The sequence below is a fragment of the Oryzias melastigma genome, linkage group LG20 (genome assembly GCF_002922805.2).
Source record: "Oryzias melastigma strain HK-1 linkage group LG20, ASM292280v2, whole genome shotgun sequence".
NCBI lineage: Eukaryota > Metazoa > Chordata > Actinopteri > Beloniformes > Adrianichthyidae > Oryzias > Oryzias melastigma.
Window position 1 is genome coordinate 2,075,675 of NC_050531.1, and position 26,668 is coordinate 2,102,342.

General features: G+C 40.6%; 1 protein-coding gene across 1 annotated transcript in view; it reads right to left on the reverse strand.

Moving 5' to 3' along the window:
* The window catches only part of drosha (drosha ribonuclease III), a 98,634-nt gene that overhangs the window by 17,288 nt on the left and 54,678 nt on the right, over positions 1 to 26,668 (reverse strand). The window contains exons 23-27 of the mRNA XM_024279554.2: positions 25,340 to 25,410; positions 15,349 to 15,393; positions 9,881 to 10,038; positions 6,009 to 6,114; positions 2,447 to 2,588 (exon numbers count right to left, since the gene is read on the reverse strand). Coding sequence (XP_024135322.1) covers positions 2,447 to 2,588; positions 6,009 to 6,114; positions 9,881 to 10,038; positions 15,349 to 15,393; positions 25,340 to 25,410 — 522 coding nt within the window. The remainder of the gene's footprint in view (positions 1 to 2,446; positions 2,589 to 6,008; positions 6,115 to 9,880; positions 10,039 to 15,348; positions 15,394 to 25,339; positions 25,411 to 26,668) is intronic.

Sequence of the window (26,668 nt, forward strand, 5' to 3'; positions counted from 1 at the left end):
GGGGGGGCTGTGCTGTCTGATCCAACCAGAGGATGAACACTGAATGTTTCGGTGTCTGAGGGTTCACTACGCCGAGTTCACACTGGACGTGGAAGGGGAGCAGAATGGAGGCCTTAGAAGTCCAGAAAGTGCACAAGTCTACATGACAATACAAGTCAACACGATGACACAAGTCCACAAAAGTATACAAGTCCACACGACGACAAAAGTCCAGAAAGGTAGACAAGTCAATGTTACAACACAATTCTACATTACAACACAAGTTCAGAAAGTACACAATTCAACATGACAATACAAGACTACATGACAACACAAGTCCACAAAAGTATACAAGTCCACATGACAACAAAAGTCCAGAAAGGTAGACAAGTCAATGTTACAACACAAGACTACATGACAACACAAGTCCAAAAAAGTATATAAGTCCACATGATGACAAAAGTCCAGAAAAGTACACAAGTCCAGAAAGTACACAAGTCTACATGACAATACAAGTCAACACGATGACACAAGTCCACAAAAGTATACAAGTCCACATGACGACAAAAGTCCAGAAAAGTACACAAGTCCAGAAAGGTAGACAAGTCAACATTACAACACAATTCAACATGACAATACAAGTCAACACAACGACACAAGTCCACTAAAGTATACAAGTCCAGATGACAACACAAGTCCACTAAAGTATACAAGTCCAGATGACAACACAAGTCCCCTAAAGTATACAAGTCCACATGACGACAAAAGTCCAGAAAGTACCCAAGTCAACACAACGACACATGTCCACTAAAGCAACCAAGTCCACATAAGGACACAAGTCTAGAAAAGTACACAAGTCAACATATTGACCAAAGTCCATTAAAGTACACAAGTCAACACGACGACACAAGTCCACTGAACAACACACATTTAGACAAGGTCACACATTTGTCCACACATAACAGCCACGCACTACCAAAGGATCAGACACAGACACACAACCACACACAGGACAACAGACACGTCCTCTCAAAAGAAGAACCGCGAGTGTTTGGAGCTGTAGGATCTGGACGACAGTCAAAGATGGAGATTCTATCCAACCACCAGGACTGGAACTCCTCTCACTGAGTGGGAAGCAGCTCGAGTGGGAGGCTGAGCAGCACCAGCTGGAGGCAGTTTGGGCTCTGAAATCCTGCTCCTCAGCAGGGGTTGGACCGTCTTCCACTCTGGACTTGGCCGTGGTGAGACGTGACAGGCTGCTGTGGGTTTGTTCAACAGCTCGGTCGTTACGTGTTGAGGTTCGTGTCGCCTACAGGTCTGGGACACGTGTTTATGGAGGAACAGCAGAACAAAGAACCTGGTCTTTGTGGAGTTTCTGGGACGGGTAACAGGGTTCTTCAACCGGGACTCCATGGTTCTACTTGGAGACCTTAACGTCCAAGTGGATAATGACGCTAACGGGATGCAAACATCTTCCTGGATCTGAACCCAAATTAGGTTTTATTGTTTGGCGAGCTACAGTTTGTCCATTAGCTGCCACTATTACTCAACTAATCGACTATTAAGATAGTCGATTAGTCGTTACTTTATATTATATGAAGTTGGAGTGCAGTAAAGGTGAAAGTTATAGTGACATTCTGTTAGCTTTTTGGACTATTTTGGCATTTATTAAGGTTTTTTCGGCTAGTTTGGAATTTAGCTAATATTTCAACTGCATGCTAGCTATTTTGACTAATTAAGGCTTTTTTTTTGTTCTTAAGGCTATTTTGTAGTTTAGCTATAACTTCAGTTATATGCTAGCAGTTTTGTCTAACTTGAGTTTTTTTTTTGTTTTTTAGGCTGTTATGGAATTCAGCTTATATTTCAGCCACATGCTGGCTGTTTTGGCTAATCTATGATTTTTTCAGTATTTTTAGGTTAATTTGGAGTTTAGGTCATAATTTCAGCTACATGCTAGCTATTTTGGCTAATTTAGGCTTTTTATTTTTTAAGACTGTTTTGGAGTTTAGCTAATATTTCAGCTAAATGCAAGTTGTCTTTGCTAAATTAGTCTTTTTTTAGTTGTTTAGGATCATTTTGAGATCTAAGTAATATTTTAGCTGGCTATCAACTTCAGCATTTTCCGCTATCAGCATTAGCATCTTCAGCGGGTAAATTTGGCTTACAGCATTCTCACTAGCATTACCTAGCATAATGTTATATCTCTAGTTTTTAGTTATTTAAAGCTACAGCACATCCAGTTTGCACATGACCCGATTAGTTGACTAATTGAAAAAATATTGACGATTAGTCGACTATTAAAACACCATGTTTGAGTATCAGCAGGTCAATGATCGACTGACGTCTGACCTTCGCCTGTGTGTCCTCAACTATCACCTGTAATGATCTCTTCACTTGTGTTGTATGTAGACATCAGAGTACAGACAGACACAGGAGGAGGGTGGAGACAGTTGGTCAGTGAACATACACTCCAGTAAATCCGCCAGAGTCTTGGTCCGCAGCGCCACGGGTCGCTTGGTTTTGTCGTTGGTGATGGCGAACTCCTGCATGCCCAGCTCCTCCGCCACTTTGGCCTGCGTGCGGTTGTTCACCAGCGAGCTGCGGAGGAGCTGCAGACAGAGTCAGAGCGTCATCATTCGACATAGAATAAGGACATCGCATGTCAACAAAAAGCTTCATGTTCCAGCGGAACACCAGTTGAATAGTCAGTTTTCCAAAAACAGAAATCCATTTAAAGCCCTTCCCTCGTCGACTCTCGGGACTGCAGCACTCTCTGAACGGAGGCTTTTACAGGACTGACGTCTGTGCGGCAGCAGGGATTTTAAGGTCCCTGCAGGCCTGAGCGGTCAGCCGCGGGCCGCTAACGCCGTCTGCAGAAAACACGCCCTCAAAGTGTTTTGTAGTGGAGCGGCGTCAACGCTTCATTCAGACAGCTGACGGGGAAAACAGGCTGACAAAGACGTGTTCTTATTGAAAACCAATTTTGTCTCCTGACAATACCCATCACACAGGGTACAGTAAACACACCGGAGCAGAGGGGGGGGTAATAAAACCAACCATGGAGGGGGGGTTAACCCCTTAACGCCTGACTTTATTTCCAGATATCATAAAAATATTCGCTTTTCTGCTTTTAAGTACATTTAGGTCATTTTAGAGTCAAAGTAGTTTGTGATGAGGCAATAAGGGGTTAAAGCCCGGAAAATGTCCCCCTGTCCACCAGCTTCAGATCACATTGATGTCACACCCCAACATGGGGGGGGGGGTGTTAGCATTTCCTTTCCCAGTTTTCCCTCCAGAGCTCCAGAGCTTTCAGGAAGGCCGGCTTTAACCGGGACACGAAGGACCTCTAATCCCAGCTGAGTGTTTACAGGCAAACATGTTTGCAGAGCAAACAGAAAGAGAGGTCGGCATCTCTCCTCCTGACGTTTTAACAAGAACTTCCATCCTTCAGAAGAAGCTCTGGGAGGATTCTAAAATGAAATCTGACCCCACCGCAGTGCTCATAATGACCAAAAAACAGCATGAAAAGAGTTATTTATGGGTATTTACTGTTTAAAATCAGCCTTTTTTAATATGAAAGTCAATGAAGAATTGGTCCTTTTTAGCCCTCAGGGCTGAGAAATTAAGGGGGGGGGTCTGTCTGTGCTTCCACTCAACAATCTTCATAGCATTTAAAAATCATTTCCATAAAACTCAAGTTTGTTCTTAGAGTTATTTGTTGTTTGGTGTTTGTTCTTAAAAAAAGAACTTTTAGAAAACCAGAGAAAGTGGTTGATTGTCAGCAAATGATTTAAATGATGAATAAACCTTGAATGACCTTCGTTTGTGTGTTGATGAACACAGATATCAGTTTAACTCTTCAATGAAAACATGAAATGAGAATCTGGAATCTAAAGGCTGTTTCTGAACAAACTTGTCTTACCTGAAGACAGTATATAGAAACGTACACACCGTTTCATATTTGTTATATTTAATAATAGTTTTAGATCAGTATTTTATAAAACGCTTTAGCAGCAAATACGGTTATAAAAATGAAATAAATATTTGCTGTGTCTGATGATCAAACTCTTCTATTATTCAACAATTCAGAGGTTTGTTTTATGATAAACTGATGCAAAATATGTGTAAAAGAAATAATTTACATTCAAATTGTGTTCAAAAGTATTTTTATCAGCGATCTATTGGAATTATAATTATAGAGACAAATAAGAAAAGGGATTAAAAGAGGATTTTTTCATTTGCTGGAACCAAATTATAAAATGAGAAATTAAGGTTTCAAATTAAAGCTTTAGTTTATCTTTGAGAGACATAAACATAGTAAAATGTTTCCTTCATTGATATTTGTGCTCATTTCTGATGTCTCTTAGATCAGTGTTTGTCAACCAGTTGTTAATTTTCACTGGTTTAAAAACATTTAGCAACTGAACAACATGTCATCAGTCTGACCAATCAGACGTGGTTAACGTCCTCACTTCCTGGTGTCGATAAAGTTTCTCAGTTCAAACAAAAATACTAGCTTGAGATCGTGTTTTGCGGTGTTGATTTTTTACCATAAAAAGATAAAACTTGAGTTTACAGAGCTTTTCCTACATCTCCCATGATGCATTGGGTTAGCCAACACACAGATTTAAACTTAACTGAAAATAATATGTTCAATTCAGTTTTGTTAAAGTTACATATTTTGATTTAGACGAAAGAAAAACTTTAATGAACATGAATAAATTTCTTTTTTGTGTAAAATTGTATCAATCATGTTATTAAATAAGTGTTAAAAAATTGCAAAAACATTTCAATAAATAAATCACAATTTATAACAAATATATGTCTATTTTGTCTATTTTTTTATGAGGTTACATGAAATTGCATCGTCATAAACAGGAGGGAAAACAAATTCCTGCGTAAACTTTCAATTAATTTTTCAGAAAATTATTATTAACAACTTTTAGGAAACTTCAAGCTTTTTGATCCTCAGTTATTAAATTAAAATGCATGTGAGATTGTGGAGAGAGTTCATTAGGGCTAACTATCACCAATAAACTCTAGAATCGATTCGATTTTTTTTTATTCTTTCAATCCTCTCAATTAAATTTTGAGTTTACACAGTTTACACATTTATTTAGAAATACATTAATAATCTATGCATGTTTTAAGGATTTTCATATAAAACTGATCCAGTTCACATCCTGTAAACTGTATCAGTGATTTAATAATGAGATTGTTAAGAGCTTACAGTCTTACATGGATTCTCAAACGGAGAATTGTTCTGCTTCTCCTGGAGGACGTTTCAGTTTGGCCACTAGGTGGCGCTACAGCATTACATTTTATTCCAGAAGAAGAAGAAAGAATGAGCAAAAAACTATGTTTTAGATTACAAATGGCTACTTTAAAAATAATTCCTTAAAAGAGTTTGTTAAATTCATAGAAAGATATTCATTTAGTCAGAATGTGTGTTTAGGTCGACCGAGCGTTAGCATTAGCCGTCCTATAGGAAATCCCATTGTAAGTTAGCATCAGGCTAGTGGACTTTAGATTTATGTGTTAGATCGATCTTTACTTTTATGGACTAATTATGGATCTATTAAGCTTAGATCGATTCAGATCGAATTATTGATCTTATCAACCCAATTCTTTGTCTCTCACATTTGAAATGTTTTCATGATGAACTTTACAAACCAAACTCAGATTTTTAGGTAGAATCGATGAATGATAAATCCTTTATACCTCACAGCCTTTTTGATTTTTGTATTTCTGTTTCCTTGTGTTTTTGGATAAACTTCAGGAGTTAAACTTCCTGGTTCAGATAAAACTGTTAATAATAAAGTCTCATTTGATTGACAGCTGTGGTTAAAACATAATCATGTCTGCAGTTCATTGATACTTTCTCTTCTCGTGTTTGATGGCCTGATCAGTGAGAACCTTGTTAGATCGGTCCAGACCCGATCTCTGAAGCAGAACGGAGTCTTTCCAGAGATCTGCTGCAGCAATTCTTCGTCTAAGTGTTCTCAAATGATCCGAGCGTTTGAGCTCACCGTCAGATGTCCTTCATGATGGTCTGGGAAGTGGATGAAGAGATACTCCGTAGCCACCAGCTGCATGATGGAGTCTCCCAGGAACTCCATCCTCTGGTTGTGACCTCTGCAAAAGGAGGAGGGAGATGGGGGGGGTGAGTCCTCATCTCAGAATGCTTTCAAACTGCAGGGGGCGCAGTCCTAACACAGTATGAGCCTGGCGCGGCGAGGGCGGGGGCAACGCAAACGCTGCTGCTGTAATGGTCATTAATTAAACAGAATTATAGATTAGCACTGCAGATGTGGGCTGGTGCGGTGCCAGGCTGGCAGGGTATGTGGAGCAGCAGAACACGTGTCCTCCACTGCTCCTCCGGAGGAGGAAGCGGCGGGCAGAGGAGGAGGAGACGAGGGGGAGGACGCTCGCCGACGATGTCGGAGTTCGGTTGGAGATCCTGAAGAAACCGACCGGAGAAAAGGAAAAAAAAGATCTCCTGTTCTATTACACAGAAATAGCCCCAGCAACTTTCTAATTTTAGACATCCATCACTTTAAAATCTAAAGCTCCACCTCCAGATTCTATTATTCTGGTTCTGCTCGACCCAACAGCTTAAAAAAACATTTATTTATTCTCATTTATTTTCTGTTTATCCCACTGAATAAAGACTGTGGAGGTGGAGAAGCTTTATCTTTCAACATCGTTCCAGGTATAAAAAAGAATGAAAACTTTTTTTAAACTAAAAACGAGCCTTTAAACCACATGTGTCAAAGTCAAGGCCCGGGGGCCGGATCCGGCCCTCCGGGTAATCCTATCGGCCCTCCAAATCAATTTATTTTATTGTTATTAATGACCTGATGTTATCTTGTTCATTTCTAACTTGTATCATTTTGACAAAATATATTTTTATAGAGAGTAAAATATTGAAAATGATTTAAGGTTTAAGTTGATTTATTCTGGAATAATATTCCTGCCTTTTATTATTCATAATTAGGTTAAAAGATTATGGTTTTAAAGTTTTAAAAATCATATTTCTGCTAGCTGTTTTATGGCTAATTTTGGCTTTTAAAATTTTTTAGGGTATTTTGAAGTTTTACTTATTTTTTCAACAACATGATAGCTGTTTAGGCCAAACTAATTTTTTTGCTAATTTGGCCTTTAGCTAATATTTTAGCTGTCAGCTTCAGCATTTTCAGCCATCGGCTTCAGCTTTTTTCAGTGATAAGCTTTATTGTTTTCAGCTCTCAGTTTCAGCTTTTTTAATTTCAGCATCTTCAGCAGTCAAATTCAGCTTCCAGCATCACACTAACATTATCACAGGTAATGCTATATATCTAAATCATAATTATGTTACGGTTTTAGTTTTGGAGTGTTCATTAAATGTTTATCCTGTTCGGCCCGCGACCTAAAGTATGTTTTGGATTTTGGCCCCTGTGCGACTGAGTTGGACACTCCTGCTTTAAACGGTTGTATTTTTGTGGCAAACATGCAGAGAAGCTTCTAAAGGCCTTCAGCTCCGTCTGAGAGAACTCAAAGAACCTGTAGACAAACGCAGCTGCTGTGCATACATGCATAGAAGAAGAAAAGCAAACATGCTGAGAATGCTCCATCCATCAGCAGGAAGGATAAAACCTCCTCAGCCTGTGGAACATGGAGCTGAAGCCTGAACATGTGCTGAGGCAGATATTCCCGTATTTACCAAACAGGCCGATTTGGACCGGAGAGCAGATGCAGAGCAGAAGTGAGGTAATTACACCTCCAGCGGGAGCCAAAAAGACGAGATGGAGCAGGTCAGGCAGGAGTGTGCCCCTGTGTGGGACGCCACAAAGAGGCCCCCCCTCCTCTAATTCGCTCTAACAGCAGAGGCACAATGCTGCGGCGAGGAGGGAGAGATTGAAGTAAAGTGTGGAGCCTTTGACTTTGATCTAAAATGCTTTCAACAGCTCTTGTGAGGAGGAAGCGACCGGCCGGCCGGCTGCAGAGGAGGGAAGAACTCCGATTATCACAAACATTTTCCTGCAGCTTCTGGGGGGAAATGATGTTCTTGTTTCACATAAACGCTCTCAGAGGAGCGACCTGCAAGCGGCAGGGTGGGGGGGCTGTTTCTTCAGATCCGTGCAGCTCTTCTGCAGGAGGTTGTCCTGTGTTTGCAGAAATGCATCATGATTAACCCTGTGGAACGGGGGCCTAAGATCTGGTTTTGTCTACTTTTGAATTGACTTCTGTATTTTCAATTTGAAAGACGACCTGCTGCTTATTTGGTATCATATTTAATCAGCACAACCTCTAATATGTGACACTACCTTTATTTAGTCATTTTTTCATGTTGTGTTCACACACTAGACAAGAAATTATGCAAAAACTGAAAATTAGGTTTGGAAAAATGCATTTTTACAACAGAATGAAAGTTTTAGTTGTAATTTTATAAAAAACACCAAGAATAAAATTAGTCAACAAACTAATCAACATGTTGTTGAATCAAAATACAAAATAAATTCAGGTTAAAGTCCTGGAATTCTGTTTTTTTTTCTCATAAACTTTCTTTCTTATGCTTGTGAAAAATAACTTTTTGGTAGAAGTTTGATCCAGCTGGACTTCAGGTCAGCTGCTCACAGGTGGGGGCGTGTCTGTCTTCTCTGAACTGTTTGCCTCAAGCGGCGTCAGGGGGGCGGGACTTTCAAGGAGAACCGCGGAGTTTCCTCAATTCTTAGACAACGCTGATGCTCATTTTTGTCGGTCTCCATCCCAAAATAAAATAATGTTTGGTTTGCTCTTTGGATTTCTCATAGCAGACAGCTCCGTTTCTTGTAGATCCCCAATCCTGATGGGCCCACCTTCATTTAGGTCACCTTGTCGTCCATTTCTTCGCATACTTAAAGGCTAAAAATCCACTTTTGTCCAGTCTCCTCCTCTGCAGACCCCTTCTTCACTCCACCATGACGCCCTACTTTGCAGTGACCTCTGGTTCTTGTGGACTCTCAAGTCAGTTGACCAAATTTGGGTCATCCAGGCTGATTTTTTTTATTTTTAATCTAGAAGGGCCAACAGTATAAAGGTGTGTTCCAATGAGTGGAGGCTCCAAAATCCTCCACGTCTCAGTTTGTAGACGCCGAGTTCACGTGCAGTCGGGATTTTTCGCTTGAACTCCTGAAAACTCAGCAGGAGACCAACCAGCGACTCCCTGGACCAGGAGGAGCTCCTGACATTTAAAGTGATGGATTAGTGCAGGAGTCCATCACACGCGTGCACGTGACGTGCACACACCCGCACGTCCTTGTGGCAAACCTGAGCAAGCAATTACAGAGTGAAGCTCGCCAATAAGATGCCAAACATGTGCTGCCAAGGCTAATTTGCTTTAGCTGTCAAACTGGCTGCTGTTGAGCTGTAAAGCTCAGGAGTGACTATAGCCCACAATCAGAGCCCCCCACCCAGACCCAGTCAACAGTCTCATTAGTGGAGCCCAGGTTATAAAAAATGGCCTTTTTTAAGTTGAGAGGAAATGAAGGCAGCCTGTTTGTTAACAAACCAAAGCTCTCGCTGTCCAATCAATTTAAGTCGCCTCTCCAGAAGTTTGCAACTTTCCTGACTATCGAAGAAATGTCATAACAGACGCCGGCGAGGGAGGAATAAAATGAATTTCCAGAGTAAGCGTTGAGGAAGAGCAGCGCCGCTGTGAAATGCTGCAATTAATGTGGAAAAACAGCAGAAACCACAGCAGTGAGAAACACTGACTTCTCTTAGGTATGGAGCAGAAAGCCTTAATTAAATCTGCTTTAATGAAGATGCGCTCAAATGAGACTCTGAGCAAAATGAGAATCAGCGGCAAAAAGCTTCACATCAAAACCACGTTTCCCATGAGGCAGCGGGGTATGACCCTCCTGATGCTTCCCGTACTCACAGGGTCAGGTGGTTGAAGCCGACGGTCCGCAGGGTGAAGGCGCGGGCCAGCAGGCGCACGTGAGTGAAGAACACGCCGATGGACTCCTCGAAGGAGGTCAGCTTCTGCAGAACCGGAGACGTCTCGATCAGCTGCCGGTCGGTCTGAGGCTCCTGCACCTGTAGGGAGGGGGGCGAGGGGTGACAGCAGCATTAAACCCTCTGCCACTGAGTGTCTTCATGACAAACAAACAAATAAAAGCTGAAAGATTTCCCCAGTTTTTAATGTGCTTAAATTATGCATTCATGCGGCAGCAGCTCCCCTTAAAGCCGATGGAAGTCAGACATTAGCGCTTTTATTTTTTACTGTTGACAAAGTCTGAAAGCAATCCATCATCCCGACAGATTACAGCTCTGCAGGGAAGTTTCATACCATTATGTAAATACGAAGGACTCCAAGCATGAAGATTCTGATTCATGCAAACCTGGAAAATCCAACAAGGAACGGAAGGCTGGAATGAAGACGTTCAGCGAGAGATTTGAAGAAAATCTTTGAAAAGATGGACCTAAACCGGTTTATGATTAGAAAGTTTGGCTCTTTAAAGGCTAAAATAAGAAAATGGGCGGTTTCCTTTAAACCTTCTGTTGGCTGATGGTGTTATCAGGTATGGCAGGGCAGAAGGACACACCTGCAGAGTCTAAAGACTGAAGCTTTCGTCACGTGCCCTCTTGGGGGGTACGAGTCCTGCTGACGTCATGAAAATGGAACGTACCATTGTCGTGCATGTGGTAAGTATATCGTGAAGTATTAATAGGCTCGTAGAAGACTGTAAGTTCACACCGTCCTCAGAAACATGTGTTAAAGTGACCACTTTCAATGAAAAGTCCATGTAAACGCGCTTCAAAACTCTCAAAACTTAAGTTTTTTTTGGGGCTTTACCTATGAAATGAACGTTGAAAGTTAAACCACTTGAACTTTGACCAATCAGGGACTTGGATACCGACTTATGGGTAGTGTCCTTTTTAATTCACAGAAGTACCAACTGTTTTTAAAGTGACCATAAAGGAGAAATTAATAATTGTGTTCAGCCGGAATTAAAGGACACCGAGTCTTTCATGTATCGGACTCGAGGAGGGGTGTGAGACATCCGGCCCATGGATGGTTTAATCCAGCCCAGTCATGAAGAGAAACAAATATAAGGATGTTGGGGAGAAAAAACGGAAATTTCAAGCCCATTTCTGTGGTGAGCATGATCAGACGAGTTTTTGATGAGTATGGATCGGTAATAAACATTCTCCGCGGGGGTTGGGTAGGATGGAATCGGGGGGATGGGTCTCCATATTAGTCTCCACAACCCCACCCCCACAAATTAGGGGGAATACTGCATGTAAAGAACGTATTATTCTTTGCGGGGGAGGGGCGAAGAAGAATCCAGCCGAAAAAGAGGACAAAACATTCCGTTTTGATCTCGAGTGGGGAAAAGCACTGGTCGGACGCTTAAAACCTTTCCACCATTAAATGGGTTACATCGTGTGACGAGTCATTAACAATAAAATAAAATGATCTGGGGGGCCGGATCCGGCCCCCGGGCCTTGACTTCGACACATGTGGTCTATGATCTCAATATTTTGTGTACATGACCCCAACAGGATTGGCCATTTTTTTAGGTATCCACCCATAAGGTCTGTTGGGACTAAAACATTAGGGATGGTTTATACCTCAAAGCGATTGGTCATTGCTCATGTCGCACTGGTCACATGACCAATGCAGCAGAATCACCCCAGTCGCCTCATCCACCATTAGAATTGTACCCAGATTTTAGAGCTCACGTGACTGAAACGTAATCGAGAGGATCTGGTCGATTTTCCAAACAGATTCAGCAAAAAGATGGTTCAGACACTTTGTCATTTTGCTCCACTGACCAAACTTTACAGTCATCGAAGATGATCGAGAAATTCAAACTCAAACATTTCCGGGACTAACCAGGTATAATTTATTAGTTCCTTCACGGCCCGTTGGCAATTGATCCATGAACCGGTACTGGTCCAAAGTCTGGAGGTTGGAGACCACTGGTCTAGAAAAAATGTCTTTTTAACACTGAAAATGCTGAAAAAAATAACTGAAAACTGACGCAGAGAGAGCAGACAAGGTAGGAAGATCTTATATCTCATAAAGATATATATCTCATATTTTGAACTAGATTAAGGAATAAATCTGCCTCTTTATTTTGTTTGTTTCGTGGACGGTCGCCAGAAAAAAACCACATTAGCATGAACTAGATCGTGGAAACGACTGATCGCTGTGAGGTATAAACCGGGTCAAACCCAGGAGAACGGCGGTTTCTGCAGCATCCCCTCTCCATGACGGCACAGACTAGCAGCTGCTTAGCAGATGAGGAGCCGCTTCACCTTTAAGGTGGAGTTCAGTCAAAGAGGCGGATTCACAGAGACTAGAGGAAGATCTCAGATACGACCCCCCAGCAGCATGTTTCTTCCTCCAATCCTAGTGTAAGTCGCTTAGCATAAGTGTGTCAGAGAATGTGCTTAAGTGAAGTGAACCCCCCCTGGCCTGTACAGCTTGAGGGCGTGTTCAAAATCTGTAATTGTGCCGTGCCTCCAAACAAACTGATGATCTGCAGCAGATGGAGCTTCTGAGTCATTAAGTGTTGAGACAAACAGCTGTCTGTTTCCTCCCCAAATCCTCCGATTCCTACAGTCAATTCATATCTCTGGTGACTCAGTGGTACCCCAGGTTGGCGTGCTTGTTTGCACGCCGGCTGCATCACAGGCTGAACGCCGTGACTTTGATGAGCTTTGAGAGAAGGAAAACAGATGAAAGTTTAAACGTTAGCTGTGGGGCTCGGATAGTTCAGAGGTAGACGGAGTGAGACGCTCTTCAACAACAAGATTTGCTCGTGACTGCACTCATTAGATGAAAAAAGAATGTGCATGTTTGTGGAGTGCAGACAAATCCTTATAGAGGGCAGTAATTGGTCTGTTAGAATCACCTAATTGGTCTCAACGTGGAGTCATCTTTGCACAAAATGATCACTTTTTTATTATTAATTATTATTATATCAGATTGATGGACTTGAACACATTTAATTGACCAAAAAAGGCGAAATCCAATATTCAAGATGGCAACTTTCTTTTTTATTTCTCTGCATTTTCTTTGTTCTCGTGACAAGTAAACAGCTTTTCTTCCATGTCAAGTCAGCACACAAAGGGGAGATGTATTTTTACTCCCAGAATTTTAATTGGAGAGCTGCTAGTCTTCCCGTTTGTCCTCATCCCCGCTTTTCATTTCCAGTTAATTAACAAAAAAGCAATAAAATGTCAGGAATTGCAACCAGTAACGGACGTCTTCTGCAGAAGGGGGAACGGCCGGGGGGCAAACTCCAGAGGAAGGCGGGAAAACGTGGTGGCCCCGAACGCGTCCCTGATGACAACAGGAGGAATGTTGTAATCCACAATCCGGGAGAGCTGGGGGGTTTGGAGAGGATCCAGCGAACACGGAGCCGCGAGGCGCTCCACATGCCTCTTAAAGGAGACGTCAGGGCCAAACGTGCACGATCACAGGCGCCATGGCGAGCTGCCTTCACCTCGGATGGGAGACACCTCCCTGCCCTTGAGAAAGTCTTTTTAACTCGACGCGCTCAAGTCTCAGAGTGACCCGGATTACATCATTCCAAGCCAAAGGTCAAGAAGCTAAAGCGGCTACAGAGCGCCGTCAGTTCAACAGGAACGCTGGTCTGAGACCCCCCGAAGCAACAAGTGACGGGGGGTAACGAGGGATCCTCAAAGTAATGACTGCAGCAAACTATGGGATCAAGTCAGGATCCGGTTAACGTGAACGAGAAAACAGATTTTTGACAGCAGTTTTAAACTCAATAATAAATATGGAAAACTTGAAGGAATATTGAAAATTTGAAAAAATAAAATTGAATTTTTGAAAAAAAAACTATTGAAAATTTGAAAAGAAAAGAAATTTTGAAAAAAATAAATAAATTAGAAAGTTGAAAAATAAAAAACTAAAACTTTTACCAATTGAAAAAAAATACTGTTTATTTGTACTTCCAACTTTTCCTTTTTGTTCTGATGTTCATTCTTCCCTTTCAGTCTTCAGTTTCAATTCAGATTTTGGAGTTTTCCCTGTGGGGTGATCCCATAGACCGTACAGTCTATGGGTGATCCTAATTTTACATGGGGGCGGGGCCTTGAGCTCATTGGCTACCAGGACATGTTTCCAAAGGGGACTCTACTACACATTTTCTCAGACACATGAATATTTTCTCTCTTTTTTGTCTCTTTTTTCATTCTCCCTTTTCATGGAAAATTAAATCTAGTGTTATAATTAAAACTAGGATCTAATCATGATGAAGATTTATGTAACACTCCCGAGCTCCACGTGAAAAACTGCGATATTAGCATCGATATTGGTGTTGTAAAACTGCACAGTAGTGATACCGCTCTAAGTTTGATCGGAGAGATAAACAGACAACCTTCTGCAGCACAAAAAACATCATATTAACTCTTAGGGGATCATGGGAAACATGTCCCGCGAGCCAATAAGCTCAAAGCCCCGCCCTCATGTACAATTAGGATCAGCTCAGCAGCGAAAACTTAAAAGATCTGAATTGAAACTGAAAACAGAAAACTGAAAGTAAAAAGGGAAAAACGAAAGAAGGAATAGTACATTTTAAGTTCCAAATTTACGTTTTGTTTTTTTCATTTTCAATTTATTTTTTCCAAGTTTTCAAGATTGTATTTTAAATGTTCGTTTTTTTTTTTAATTTTCTAAAATTCCTTCAAGTTTTAAATATGTATTTCTGAGTTTCAAACTACTTTCAATTTTTTACTTTTTAAATTTCCATTCTGTTCCTAATTCGACCCCATAGCAACCGCAGCGTGGTCACATCGTTTCCCCAACACTGATGGGGAGACGTAAAGAGGCAAAAGGTGAGAAAACTCCACACCAGGAGAGTAACGCGCTTAAAGAGGCGGGCGCTCCCGGCGAACATCAGAGCGAGCTGCCTGACGCTCCCCGGAGGAGAACCGGGACGCTAATCCTGTTAGGGCATCTTTGATCTTGTCTTCCAAATCCTAATTTCAAACAAACACCGCTGACACGTTTACGCGTGGATCATGTGACTCAAGAGCGGGACGGCGAGGTGCAGCAGAGGACAAAAGGTGTCGACTCAGTCTGAAGACGCAGCATCGATTCAAACATTTGTTTCTTCAAAGGAATTTCTCATATTTTTCAGCTTTCCATAAATCATTTTATTGATGGAAGTTAAATCAGTTTATGTGACTAAATTGGTATTGAAAACATAAACGGAACCTTAATTTTGTTGGAGTCATAGAAGCGAAGGTGTTGAAGTCGTGACTTTAGTGAGCAGCCACTAAAGGACAGTCGGCTTATTTATGTCTAAAGGTGAGACGAGTTTTACTGCAGGACACTTAAAAAATCCATAAAACATGCTGACCTACCTGCAGGGGGTGAGATGGGTAGTTCAGCCAGACCTCCCTGAGATCCTGGGGGGCCAAAGGAGAAATAAATGCAGATTTAATGGATGCAGCCAACAAAAAAAACTAGGATACAAAAACAAAACATCCAAGAAATATAAAGATTTTCTCTGATGTTCCTTTGAGATGACAAAACCCCAAAATAAATTTGGTCAGTTGATTTGAAACTAGTAGAAATAATATTTTGTTTTTTTCATCACATGATTTCCCGCCCAATCGTATCTGTTCACGCCCCATATGACTGGTTTGGTTTTGGGTTTATACTGGAGACCCTGCTTGAGACAATCCTGGATTTCCCAGACTTTGGACCGGCACACTGGTTGGGGTGTCCTGCCAAACAAAACCCCCTGATCCAGTCGCCCAAATCACATGACCAAATTTCAAAAGGGGTTTCTGGCCTTTAACCCTTTAACATCTGAGGCGCCGTCAGTGACGCTTAAATACAAAATCTTTAACGTATTGTAACTGTTCAACTGTTAACAGGATAATTCCAGTAAATTTTGAATCTACTAGAATCTACATTTGTTTTATTTTGTAATTTGAGATCTAGTGTGTTACTACAAAGAGTGTGGTTGTACTGAACAAACAAATACCGAACTAGAGAAGGCAATATGTTTTAAGATGGAAATCAAGGTAAAAATAGCCTCAAAAATAGGCCAATATTACTGCAGACTCCTGAAGGTTAATAGTGTTCTGCGTTTCATGTCCTGAGAGCTCAGATGAGCGTAGAAACAAAGAGCACTGAGCTTCAGCATTAGAGCCGACCCAAGTCAAACCAAGACGCACAAAAATACCATTTAATGTCAATCTTTCATCTAGTAATGATATTTGAGCATCAACATGGGGTCAAATCAAGATCAGCTTAAAGTGAACGAAAAAGCAGATTGAAAATATAAAAAAACAGACATTGTGACTGGAAAAAAAATATTAGAATTTGAAAAACAGATGCTATAAAAAAAATAAAAACTTGAAAATGTAAAATATATTGTAAATTTGAAAAAAACTAAACGTATATAGAAAATAAAGGTACCAATTGAAAAATAATCCATCTAATAGTACCAGCTGCTGTTTTGACTTTCAGCTTTTTATGACTTCAATGAGCTCAAAGCCCCGCCCCCATCAAAAATTAGGTTTAGCTCGGTAGCGAAAACTCGAAAACTCTGAATTGAAACTGAAAAAAGAACTGAAAGCAAAGAAAGAGAAATAAAAAAAAATAAAAGTTGGAAGTACAAATAAACATGTTTTAAATTGATAACAGTTTTAGTTTTTTATTTAAATTAGTTTCAAATTTACTTTTTTTCTTCCAATTTTCAATATTTCTTTAAAGATTTCAATATTTGTTTTCAAATGTTTAGTTTTATTTTTTTCAATTTTCATGAATTCCTTTTTTTCTTTTTCTAATTTTAACATTTCTTTCAAGTTTTCAATATTTTCTTTAAATGTTTAAACTTACTTTTTTCAAATTTTCAATAATTCCTTCAACTTTATAATATTTATTTCAAGTTTAAAACTGCCTTCAAATTTTCACATTTTTTTATTCAAATTTTCCATAGTTCCTTCAAATTTTCAGTTTTTTTTTTAAATTTTCAATAATTTCTTTAAGCTTACAATATTTATTTTTGAGTTTGAAACTGCTTTCAATTAGGCATTTTTTAATGTCCAATATTTCTTTAAAGTTATCAATTTTTTTCCAAATTGTCATTTTTTTAAAATATAATTTATTCAAGTTTACAATATGTTATTTCGAGTTTAAAACTACTTTCAAATTTTCATTTTTTTTTCTAATTTTTAATCTTGTTTTTCATTCACTTTGAGCTGATCCTGATCTAACCCACACATCTGTTTTTAACACATATTAGTCCAAATTGAAGTGTGGGTACTTTTTATTAATGGGAAGGGGGGCGGGGCGCCTCTGCTACTGTTTTAAAAGAAACATGGAAGCCTTGATGCTTAAATGAAAGCTAAACATGTTGGCATCAACTTTGTGCGAGTCTTTAAGGTGAACCCCTCAAATGTACCTGGCAGAGAAACAGGCCGATGGATGGAGGGGGGGCGGGGGGGGCACAGACAGAAAGAGCTGTTAAGTTGTTGCCAAGGACAACACAGCCAGAGGCAGTTTTGGGCCAAGGGTCTAATGTTGGGAGCGCCCGGCGCTGGCAGAGCGAGCGAGATGGCCTCTAAAGTACAGTATCACTCAAGTGTTTAAAAGATTCAAGAAGATAAACCATCTGAAAGTGCAGCGCTCGCCCAAGGCGTGGGGGGTCTGCTGCGTGGTGCACAGACGCCTCGTCTTCTCAACCCCCTCACCTGGCAGTCCATCGCCTTGAGCAGCCGATGAAAAATTAATGAGAGTGGTCAATATGTTTGAGTAAATGCTTCCGTTTGGTTGCCTGTTTCCAGGCCTGGGACCGGAGTATCGGGTGAACTCCAGACCAGCTGGTGGAGACGGGTTCCTGGACGCGGAGATCTCTTAAAAAACATCAATACTGTTGGCTAATGGATCAGATGTTGTTACAGCAACCAAACGTGTCTCCAACATGCGCACACGGGAGGGCAGGAACGGGGAGGAAACTCAAACCAGAAGAAACACAGAGAAGTGCGATGGAGCCTTATGATTAAACTCCAACCACGGGGCGCGCACACCATCCGCCCACACGCCGTATATAGACCTGAACAGCTAATGTTTCAATTACAGCCACTGCAAAGACAAGGCAGACAATGATTAAGCCAGCATGGAGTAGGGATTTAAGAATAACAACAGGACTTTTTTTCCTTCCTACTCCTTCTCTCCCGGCAGAAGGAAGGTATAATTACTGGGAGCACAAATCATTATGTGCCGAGGCTGAATCACAGCCAATTGGAGGATATAACTCTGGTATTGCAAACACGTTTTAATGTCAAGACCTACCTATTATGGGATTTGAAATTAAAAGCGAAATGATCTCAGATTCAGGGAGGATCAGAGATGCTCTACCCACCTCTCCTGCTCCGCTTCACAATGTGAATAGTCAAAGACACAATGGTCCAGATCCACCCACATGAACACACACACTGCACCCATCAACCTCTGGGATTGTAGGCCATCCATAATTGCGGCCTAATGGTGTTCTTCTCTGACAAGGTCCAATGCTCCCTGACAAATTGGTCTCTAGCAACAGACTGCCAATCAATCCATCACACGTGGTAGTGCAGCAGAGGGATCAATAGAAGATAGCATCGCTGATCGATATCCAGATAAAAGCTGTCCAAAACAGAGGCTTCTGTCAGCCGATGGTCAAGGTGATCTTACAAGCGCCTGCAAAACTTATGTTGATTCTTTGATGAAAAGTGTGGAAGATTGCACATTTTCTCCCCAGAGCTTTACAGCTGATGTGGATCAAAGGAAAAAAACAGTCTACAGCAAAGGAAGATTAATAACAGGACATGAATGTGTTAGGCACACAAATTAACACGGATATTTACAGAAGATTAGAGAATTTTTATGTACTTTTATGACTGGTGTTCTACTGTGGATGATGTTACAAAATGTAGAAATATGAAAAGTAGTAGGCAAAGACGCCAGGGCCCCAACACATCCCCACAGAGAAGCATACCAATGGAAATATAGAATCTAGATGCAACCCACAGAAATCTAGAATCTAGAATCATTCCCATGTAAATCTAGAATCTAGAAGCATAACCACAGAAAGAATCTTGACCCATACTCATGGAAATCTAGAATGTAAAAGCACATCCAAGGACATCTACAATCTACAAGCATACTCATGGAAATCTAGATTTTAGAAGCAAGCCCACGGATATCTAAAATCTAGACCCATACCAATAAAAATCTAGAATCTAGAACCATACCCACAAAAAATTTAGAATCTAGAAGCATAACCACGGAAGTGTAGAATCAAGAAACATACCCATGGATATCTAGAATCAAGAAATGTACCCACGAAAATCTAGGATCCAGAAGTATATCCATGGAAATCTAGATTTTAGAAGCATGCCCTACAGAAGTCTAGAATCTAGAAACATACCCACAGAAATCTAGAATCTAGAACCATACCTCTGGAAATCTAGAAGCATTCCCATATAAATACAGAAGGATTCCGATATAAATCTAGAATCTAGAAGCAATCCCATGGAAATCTAGAATCTAGAAGCATGTCCATGGGAATCTAGAAGCATACCTATGTTAATTTTAGAATGTAGAGGCATATCCATGGACATCTAGGATCAAGAGACATAACCACGGAAATCTAGAGTCCAGAGGAATATCCATGTAAATCTACAATCTACTAGGATACTCACGGAAATCTAGAATCTAGAAGCATTCACGGAAATCTAGAATCTAGAATCATACCCACAGAAATCTAGAAGCATACAAAGGAAAACTACCCACCAGACAATCCGACATCAACCCCCCACACCAGAGTCAGAAGAGGCCCCACCCCAAATAATTTTGGGGGGCGGGACTGTTCCAACGACAAACATTTGTACAAATAATACGCAAAAATTATTGATCAAGCCTTTCAATAATATTGGGTATAACGTTGTTTATATATTAATCACAACTGTTCACAGAAACTTAAACTACTGATCACATTTAAAATAGAAGTAGCTGCGATTATAGCCTAAAGAATAACAACACATTTACCTTTTTGATCATTTCTCAAACAACCATCAGGCATAAAAAGCAGCTTTCAAATTCTGCTTTCATTTTTTAAAGCAAAGGACCTTTTAAATTCTGCCTGACCACATGTAGAAGAAATGGCACATTTCGTTAAATTATGCATGAACTTTGATTCTCCACATTTTTTAGAAACTCTGCTCCGCTCATTTCCTGCAGGTCTGAGTCGACAAGAAGGAATTGTTGGGAAAGTTCAAGGATAAAGACACTGCTGAGCAAAAGAAACACAAACATCTGGATCATCGTCTAAATAAACCTTTGGACAAAGAAAAACTTGTTGCAGCTTTTATTGCGAGAAGACTGAAACGGCACATTAACAGAAGTCATTAACTCAGCGCCATGGAGACCATCTCAGTTGTCACAGCAACCTTAGTGGAGTTTATGAGCGTGCATGTGCATGTATGTATGTGTGCTCATGTGTATGCGTGTGTGTGCACGCCCCGTAGGACAGTAGAATGACATCTTCATCTTCCTCTTTAATATCAAGCTGCTGCTGAGTCCAGGATTGCAGCGATCCTGCAGTTTTCCCTCCTCCTCGATGAAGCTTTAATAAGCTCCACAGTCATGTCATTATCAAATTAGCATCCATTGTCATCTCTTGTGTGTGATGAGCTGGATTTCATCTGAGGTAAGAACCAATGAAGGTGACATGTTTGGAGAAAAATTAGTGACACAAAAAACATTCAGTTTACGCTGTGCCGGGCCAACAAAACAAAACAGCAGTTCGCCTGACGAGGTCTTGAGGTGGAAGGTCGCGCCTGAGTATGCGTCACACCTTTGTAAGAGTCTAAGTCACGCCTGAATATAAGTCGCGCCTGAGTATGCGTCGCACATTGGGCTGTAACGAGTATCCGGGTACTCGCGATCTGCTCCCAAAAATACGAAGAGTGCGAATATTCGCGACGTCCAAGATCGCTGATTCGCGATCTTTATAAATGTAGTAAATTGTAGTAAAATATGATCAAAATATCATCTGGGGACGATGTGTTTTTGCTCTGAAATGCAGATTAATGTTGGATTTTAAGTTTATGACCTAAAACAAAGCCGAAATAGCCACGGTACCGCCAACGGAAGTAAACACATCTTCGTGACGGTGAAGCTTCCGGTTTTCAAAGTAAAACTAGCTTTTTCCCGTTCAGAAACTGAGACTGAAGTTTAGCTAACAGACATAACTTCTGAAACAATGTATTAGCTTTAAAATCTGAGCTTTACCTTCAGTGTTTACATTTTTTTGGTTATGATAACTCTTCAACATTTGATGTAATTAACAAAACTCCATCTTATTCTGAAGAAACAGCCTCGCGCTGCTGAAAGGCGGATGTAATCAACGTGAATCAGCTGATTCTGCTGCGAAAAAAAAGACTTTTTCCATACGGGCTCTACACCGATATGTGATGGTTAGAACGTCAAATATTGAAGAACTTTGAGGATGGAAAACTGTGGAGAACATTTTCAAGTTTTGATGTTAAATGATCCAAAACAGCAGAGATTTTTAAACTTTTTGTTGTTTTACTGCTGAACCAGAAGATTGACAAAAAAGCTTAAAATGACTAAATTTGTTTTTATCTGAATCTTTTGGGTTTTTTTTTCTTTTTTTTTTTTTATTCTGATCTCCTGTTCTAAATAAAGGTATAAATGATGATTAAATACAAATAATTTCTTTTTTCATCCATCCAGTAAATAAACATACACGTAGCAATAAACATTATATTAAAAAGTAAGAATCACGGTTCGATTTGTGAATCGTTGAGCTTGATTAGTGAGTCAAATCGGATCACCACCTAAGTAATTATCCACAGCCCTACTTACGCCTGAGTGTATGTCGTACCTTAGTATAAATCACGCCTGAATATAAGTCGCGCCTTAGCGTAAGTCTCACTTGAGTACAAGACTCGCCTGAGCTTAAGTCTCACCTGAATATAAGTCGTGAACTGAGTGTAAGTTGCTCCTGAGTGTAAGTCTCACCTTAGTATAAGTCGCGTCTGAATATAAGTCTCACCTGAGCGTAAGGCTCGCCTGAGCGCAAGTCTCACCTGAACGTAAGTCTCACCTGAGCGCAAGTCTCACCTGAACGTAAGTCTCACCTGAGCGTAAGTCTCACCTGAACGTAAGTCTCACCTGAGCGTAAGTCTCACCTGAATGTAAGTCACACCTGAGCGTAAGTCTCACCTGAGCGTAAGTCTCACCTGAGCGTAAGTCTCACCTGAGCGTAAGTCTCACCTGAATGTAAGTCGCACCTGAGCATAAATCTCACCTGAATGTAAGTCATGACCTGAGTGTAAGTTGTGACCTGATTATAAGTTGCACCTAAGTGTTAGTCACAAACAGAGTATAAGTCGTGCCTGACAACAGGTCGTACCCCTTGAAAAACTATGCAAAACTGAAACTTACACATTCCAAAATGTGGCACATGTTTGCTCTGAAGAAGAGAGGGAGCAGCAGGCCTTCTGGTTTCAGAAAGAGGCAGCAATAAAACAGAGATCCTGGACCGAAAAACTCTAAAGTTCAAGTGAGTGTGAGCCTCAGTCCTGATCCATCATGTCAGGATGGAGTCATGTCTCAGCAAACCGCCACTTCAGCATCTCATTAGTTAAAGAACGAGCTTTTCTGAGAGAGAAACCACAAGTTCAAGAGAACACAAGTGGTTTTAGAGCTTGGCTTTTCAGATCTGGCCTGCCAACCCCCCACCCCCTGTGTTAGCGCACGACTGCGGTTTGGCTCTCTGGGCTTTGTCCATCTGCCTGCTCTCAGCTTTGTAGCAGCCATCAGGAGGATTCAGCAGGGGGTGACAAGCCACACTATTTCAATCCTCCATCTGAAAGGAAAACTTCTGAACTCAAGCTGAACATTCTAGTTTCTCCTCCAAAGTTTTACAGAAAATAAGGCGACTTTTCTCATTAGCATCATTTTGGAATTTGAAATGTTCTGAAATTTAGATTTTTGTTCAGAACACACAACCGTGTATCATCGAGATTAGGACATATGCAGACAGAAAGTGGGATTTGAGGAAGTCAATCTTCAATGAAAAACAAGACCTATAGAAATTTGAGTACGTTTTATATTTTCTGCAACAGTCTGTCATTAAAGTACAAAATTGTTTGTAGTCTGTGTTTTTAACATGGATGTTACTTAAGCCTTAAACTCAGGAGACAGATCATAACACGGTTTTTGAACAACTGTAACTTTTTGATCATTTACACAGTTAGTGTCATTCAAGTGATCCTGAAAGCTAATGGAAGCAGCTTTAGTTTTACAAGTTTTCTCCGCATCAGAATCAGCTGGAATCACGTTATTAAAGTAAACGGTCATGTGTGACGGCTCCAGAGTCAAAGGGTGACTGAAACAACATCATGTCTGGAGAACCTGCACATCCAGTCCAGTTCTCTGAACTGTACCAAAACCAGCTTCCAGAGGTGATTCAGAACTGGGCCCAGGGGATTCTGGATCCATACGGATCTGCTGTGATCACCAAATGTGCAGGTGCCCTTTGAGTTAGCCCCGCCCTAACGCGCCACAACCGCGCCACAACACCCTGAAATTTTCAGATTCAAAAACAAACAAAAAAAAAAAAAAGAGTTGAAAGTGAAAAAAAAAAGTTTTGAAATTGAAATTTTGAGTTTTGAAACCTAAAAATCAGAGCATTTGAGGCTGAAAATAACTATTTATTATTTATTTTAGAATAGCAAAAGGTTTCGAACATTTACATTTTTTTGTGGCCAAACACCAATATTTTTTTCAATTTTTTTTATTTGGGTTTCAAATATTTATGGCCCTGATTTGGCTCCATATAGAATCACTTCCCCAATTGTAAATCGGGACTTCCTGGAAAACAGAAAAAAGAGGCAGTCCTTTACAGGAAAAGCTCAGAGCTGTTCTGGCCGGCACACCGAATGTTGTCCGTCACTGAGCTCTCCTCCAGAGAAATAGCATTCTTGTTTATTATCTCATTTATTAAAACTGTAGCTCTTTCAGAGTTTACTTTAACAGTGTTCCAATGACTTTAAGGAACCAAAAGAGGGGAAATACTAAGAAAATCCCCAATCCACACCAGTGGGTGTTTCTTTAGGTGTTGAGAGCCCAAAATAAGATAAAAGTCTATGATGGATTGAAAGTTTGAAGTAAATGTGAATATGAACCTCGTCTTTTTCAAATTCCAATGTCAATATTATGGAGCCTTTCATTCGTCTGACCCATAAGTCTATTAAATGAATTGTAACCAGTTTATGAATAAAGAGGCAGATCACAACCGAAGCCCTAAACAAAACAATGAACTGAGAAAAAGTCATTACTGCTATAATCGACTTTAACCCAAACATTCCAGATTACTATAATCCACTTCAGTCCAGTAAAGAACGATTGAAAGTGTTTCTGTGCATTTCTATTGTTGCTAAATTGATTTTTATACTCAGTAAAATAAAATGTTTGAAGACAAACCTTTATTATTTGTTTTCCTGCTTTGTAAAACTACCCAATCCTACAGTCTGTATGTTTGAATGTACAGATAGTTTATGATCAGACGATGCCAGACGCTGATGTCCATCTGGAAGAAGCACCTCCCACTGGGCTTCTGTCACAAATCAACATCTTGAGCTGAAACTATGTTGAAGACTTTAAATTAAAGGAGGCGTTTCTCTCTTTCTTTATGCTTTTCCTAAAGTCGTCAGTCTTTACTGCCGCGCCTTCTTTGATCGTACGATGCAGAAACTGAAAAAACTGCAGGAATTTTGAGGGTTTTTTTTTTTAATCCATTTCCATACTAAATAATAAAAATATTTCCAGAGAAACCGAGAGAGACCTTCACATCACAATAACCCAATAGCTTTCTTTCTTGGTTTGTATGGGAGGAGGATGACAGTCGAACAGGAGGAAGGTTGTTCAGCTTTTCACACAGAAACGGCGCTGAACAGAAGAGAACCCTGAGCGGGCAGAGGTAGATCAAGGCTGAAGGCATGAGGACATTCCACTGACAATAAACCCCAACAAAAGCCATGGTATGTAAGACTATTATTATATTATAACTGGAGAATGCTTTCTGACTTTGACCAGAGGCGTTTGTGAGAGTCGTGCAGGTCAAGGCGAGAGAAGAGCCAACAGAAGCGTCAGGCCGACTCCAAACTTCCTAACATTTGGTGTAAACAGTGACTCACGTATCGATTAGTCATGCCTGCTGATCGCACACAAACAATAGCAGGTGTCCCACTAAAACCATGTTCAGGTTCTTCCCAGAGGACGCCAGCATGCATGGGAGCGTGGGTCGGACAGAAATCCTCCACTCACCTCACCGTTGAAGAGCAGTCTTCCAAAGAGCAGCCGAGCTTCCTCCAAACCTCCTTCCAAATACACCGCGCCTGGAAAACAGCGGAGAACTCTTACAGCAACCCCAAAAAGACGGTCCCCCAACCTACCAACGGATCACAGATCCATGAGTTATAATAGTGCTGAGAATCACTGGGTACCTCACGATGTGATACGATACATGGCTCACGATATCGATATCGTGATACAGCGATAAATGGTTATAATCATCTCTAATAACTCACAATACATAGAAGAACATATTTTTGGGGAAAACATTTCCCCATTCATTTTTTCAGCTTGAACACAATCATAATAAAGAACCTGTGCATTATTTTGTGCAACAAAGAAGAGACACTTTTGTACAAATCAGTAATACTATTGCTCTGACAAGTATTAACAGTAGTAAACATGAACAGCAGTGCCACCACTTAGTGCTAAATTGCTGTAAACAACTGAACAAAAATAGAATAGCTCAAGGAGCTGCCGGGCACATTGGTGCCCGCGACAGCCAGAAAGGAGCGTCTCACCAAAGCGTGACAAATATGTTTAACAGTCTCTTCAAACAAAAATAAAAGTTAAATACTTGTTGAGAACCCATTGAGGATCAATTGCAAAAATCGTTTTGGGTCTCCCCCAATTCTCTGACGTGCTGGCTGTTTGTAAAATCAAGGATCTGCAACCCTTGGGGGATGGGGTTAAGGCACCAGTGAGAATGTCTTGGATACACAAGTGCTTGTATGATATCTACACAAACTACACTCTGATCGACTAATTCCCTCATTTTTAACAGTCAGGTTGCAGAACTTCTCACCTGTTTCACCCTTACGTGTTGCATAAATGTTCACTACAACCTGTAGTGCATGAAGGATCACTGAGCAGTCTATGACCCAAACAGGTTTGACCCTTTTTAACCCCATAGCCTGTATCCACTCGTAGGGCGGCTGAAGACTTTAAAGTCACTGCTAGATGAGAACATAATGTCTGAATGTTCGACACGCTCCATCATCACGGATCCATGCACACACAAAAACACTCGCACACACAAGCGCTGGTGAATGAAAAAAACATTTGAAATGACGGTGTAAAAAAGTGAAGAGATCCTCCACAGCGAGGACAGAACAAGTACTTCTATATTTTGGTGAGAGCGATGTAACTCCAGTTTTAACTTGTTCCTTTGTGTCGTTTCTTCTTTCTTCTGCATTTGCTAAAATCAGGGGAACTATCACGGTGCCTTAAAGCAGCGTACAAATCGTCACCATTGCACTTAGGGTGGCTCATTCAATTTAGAAAGCAATAACCACCTGGCAA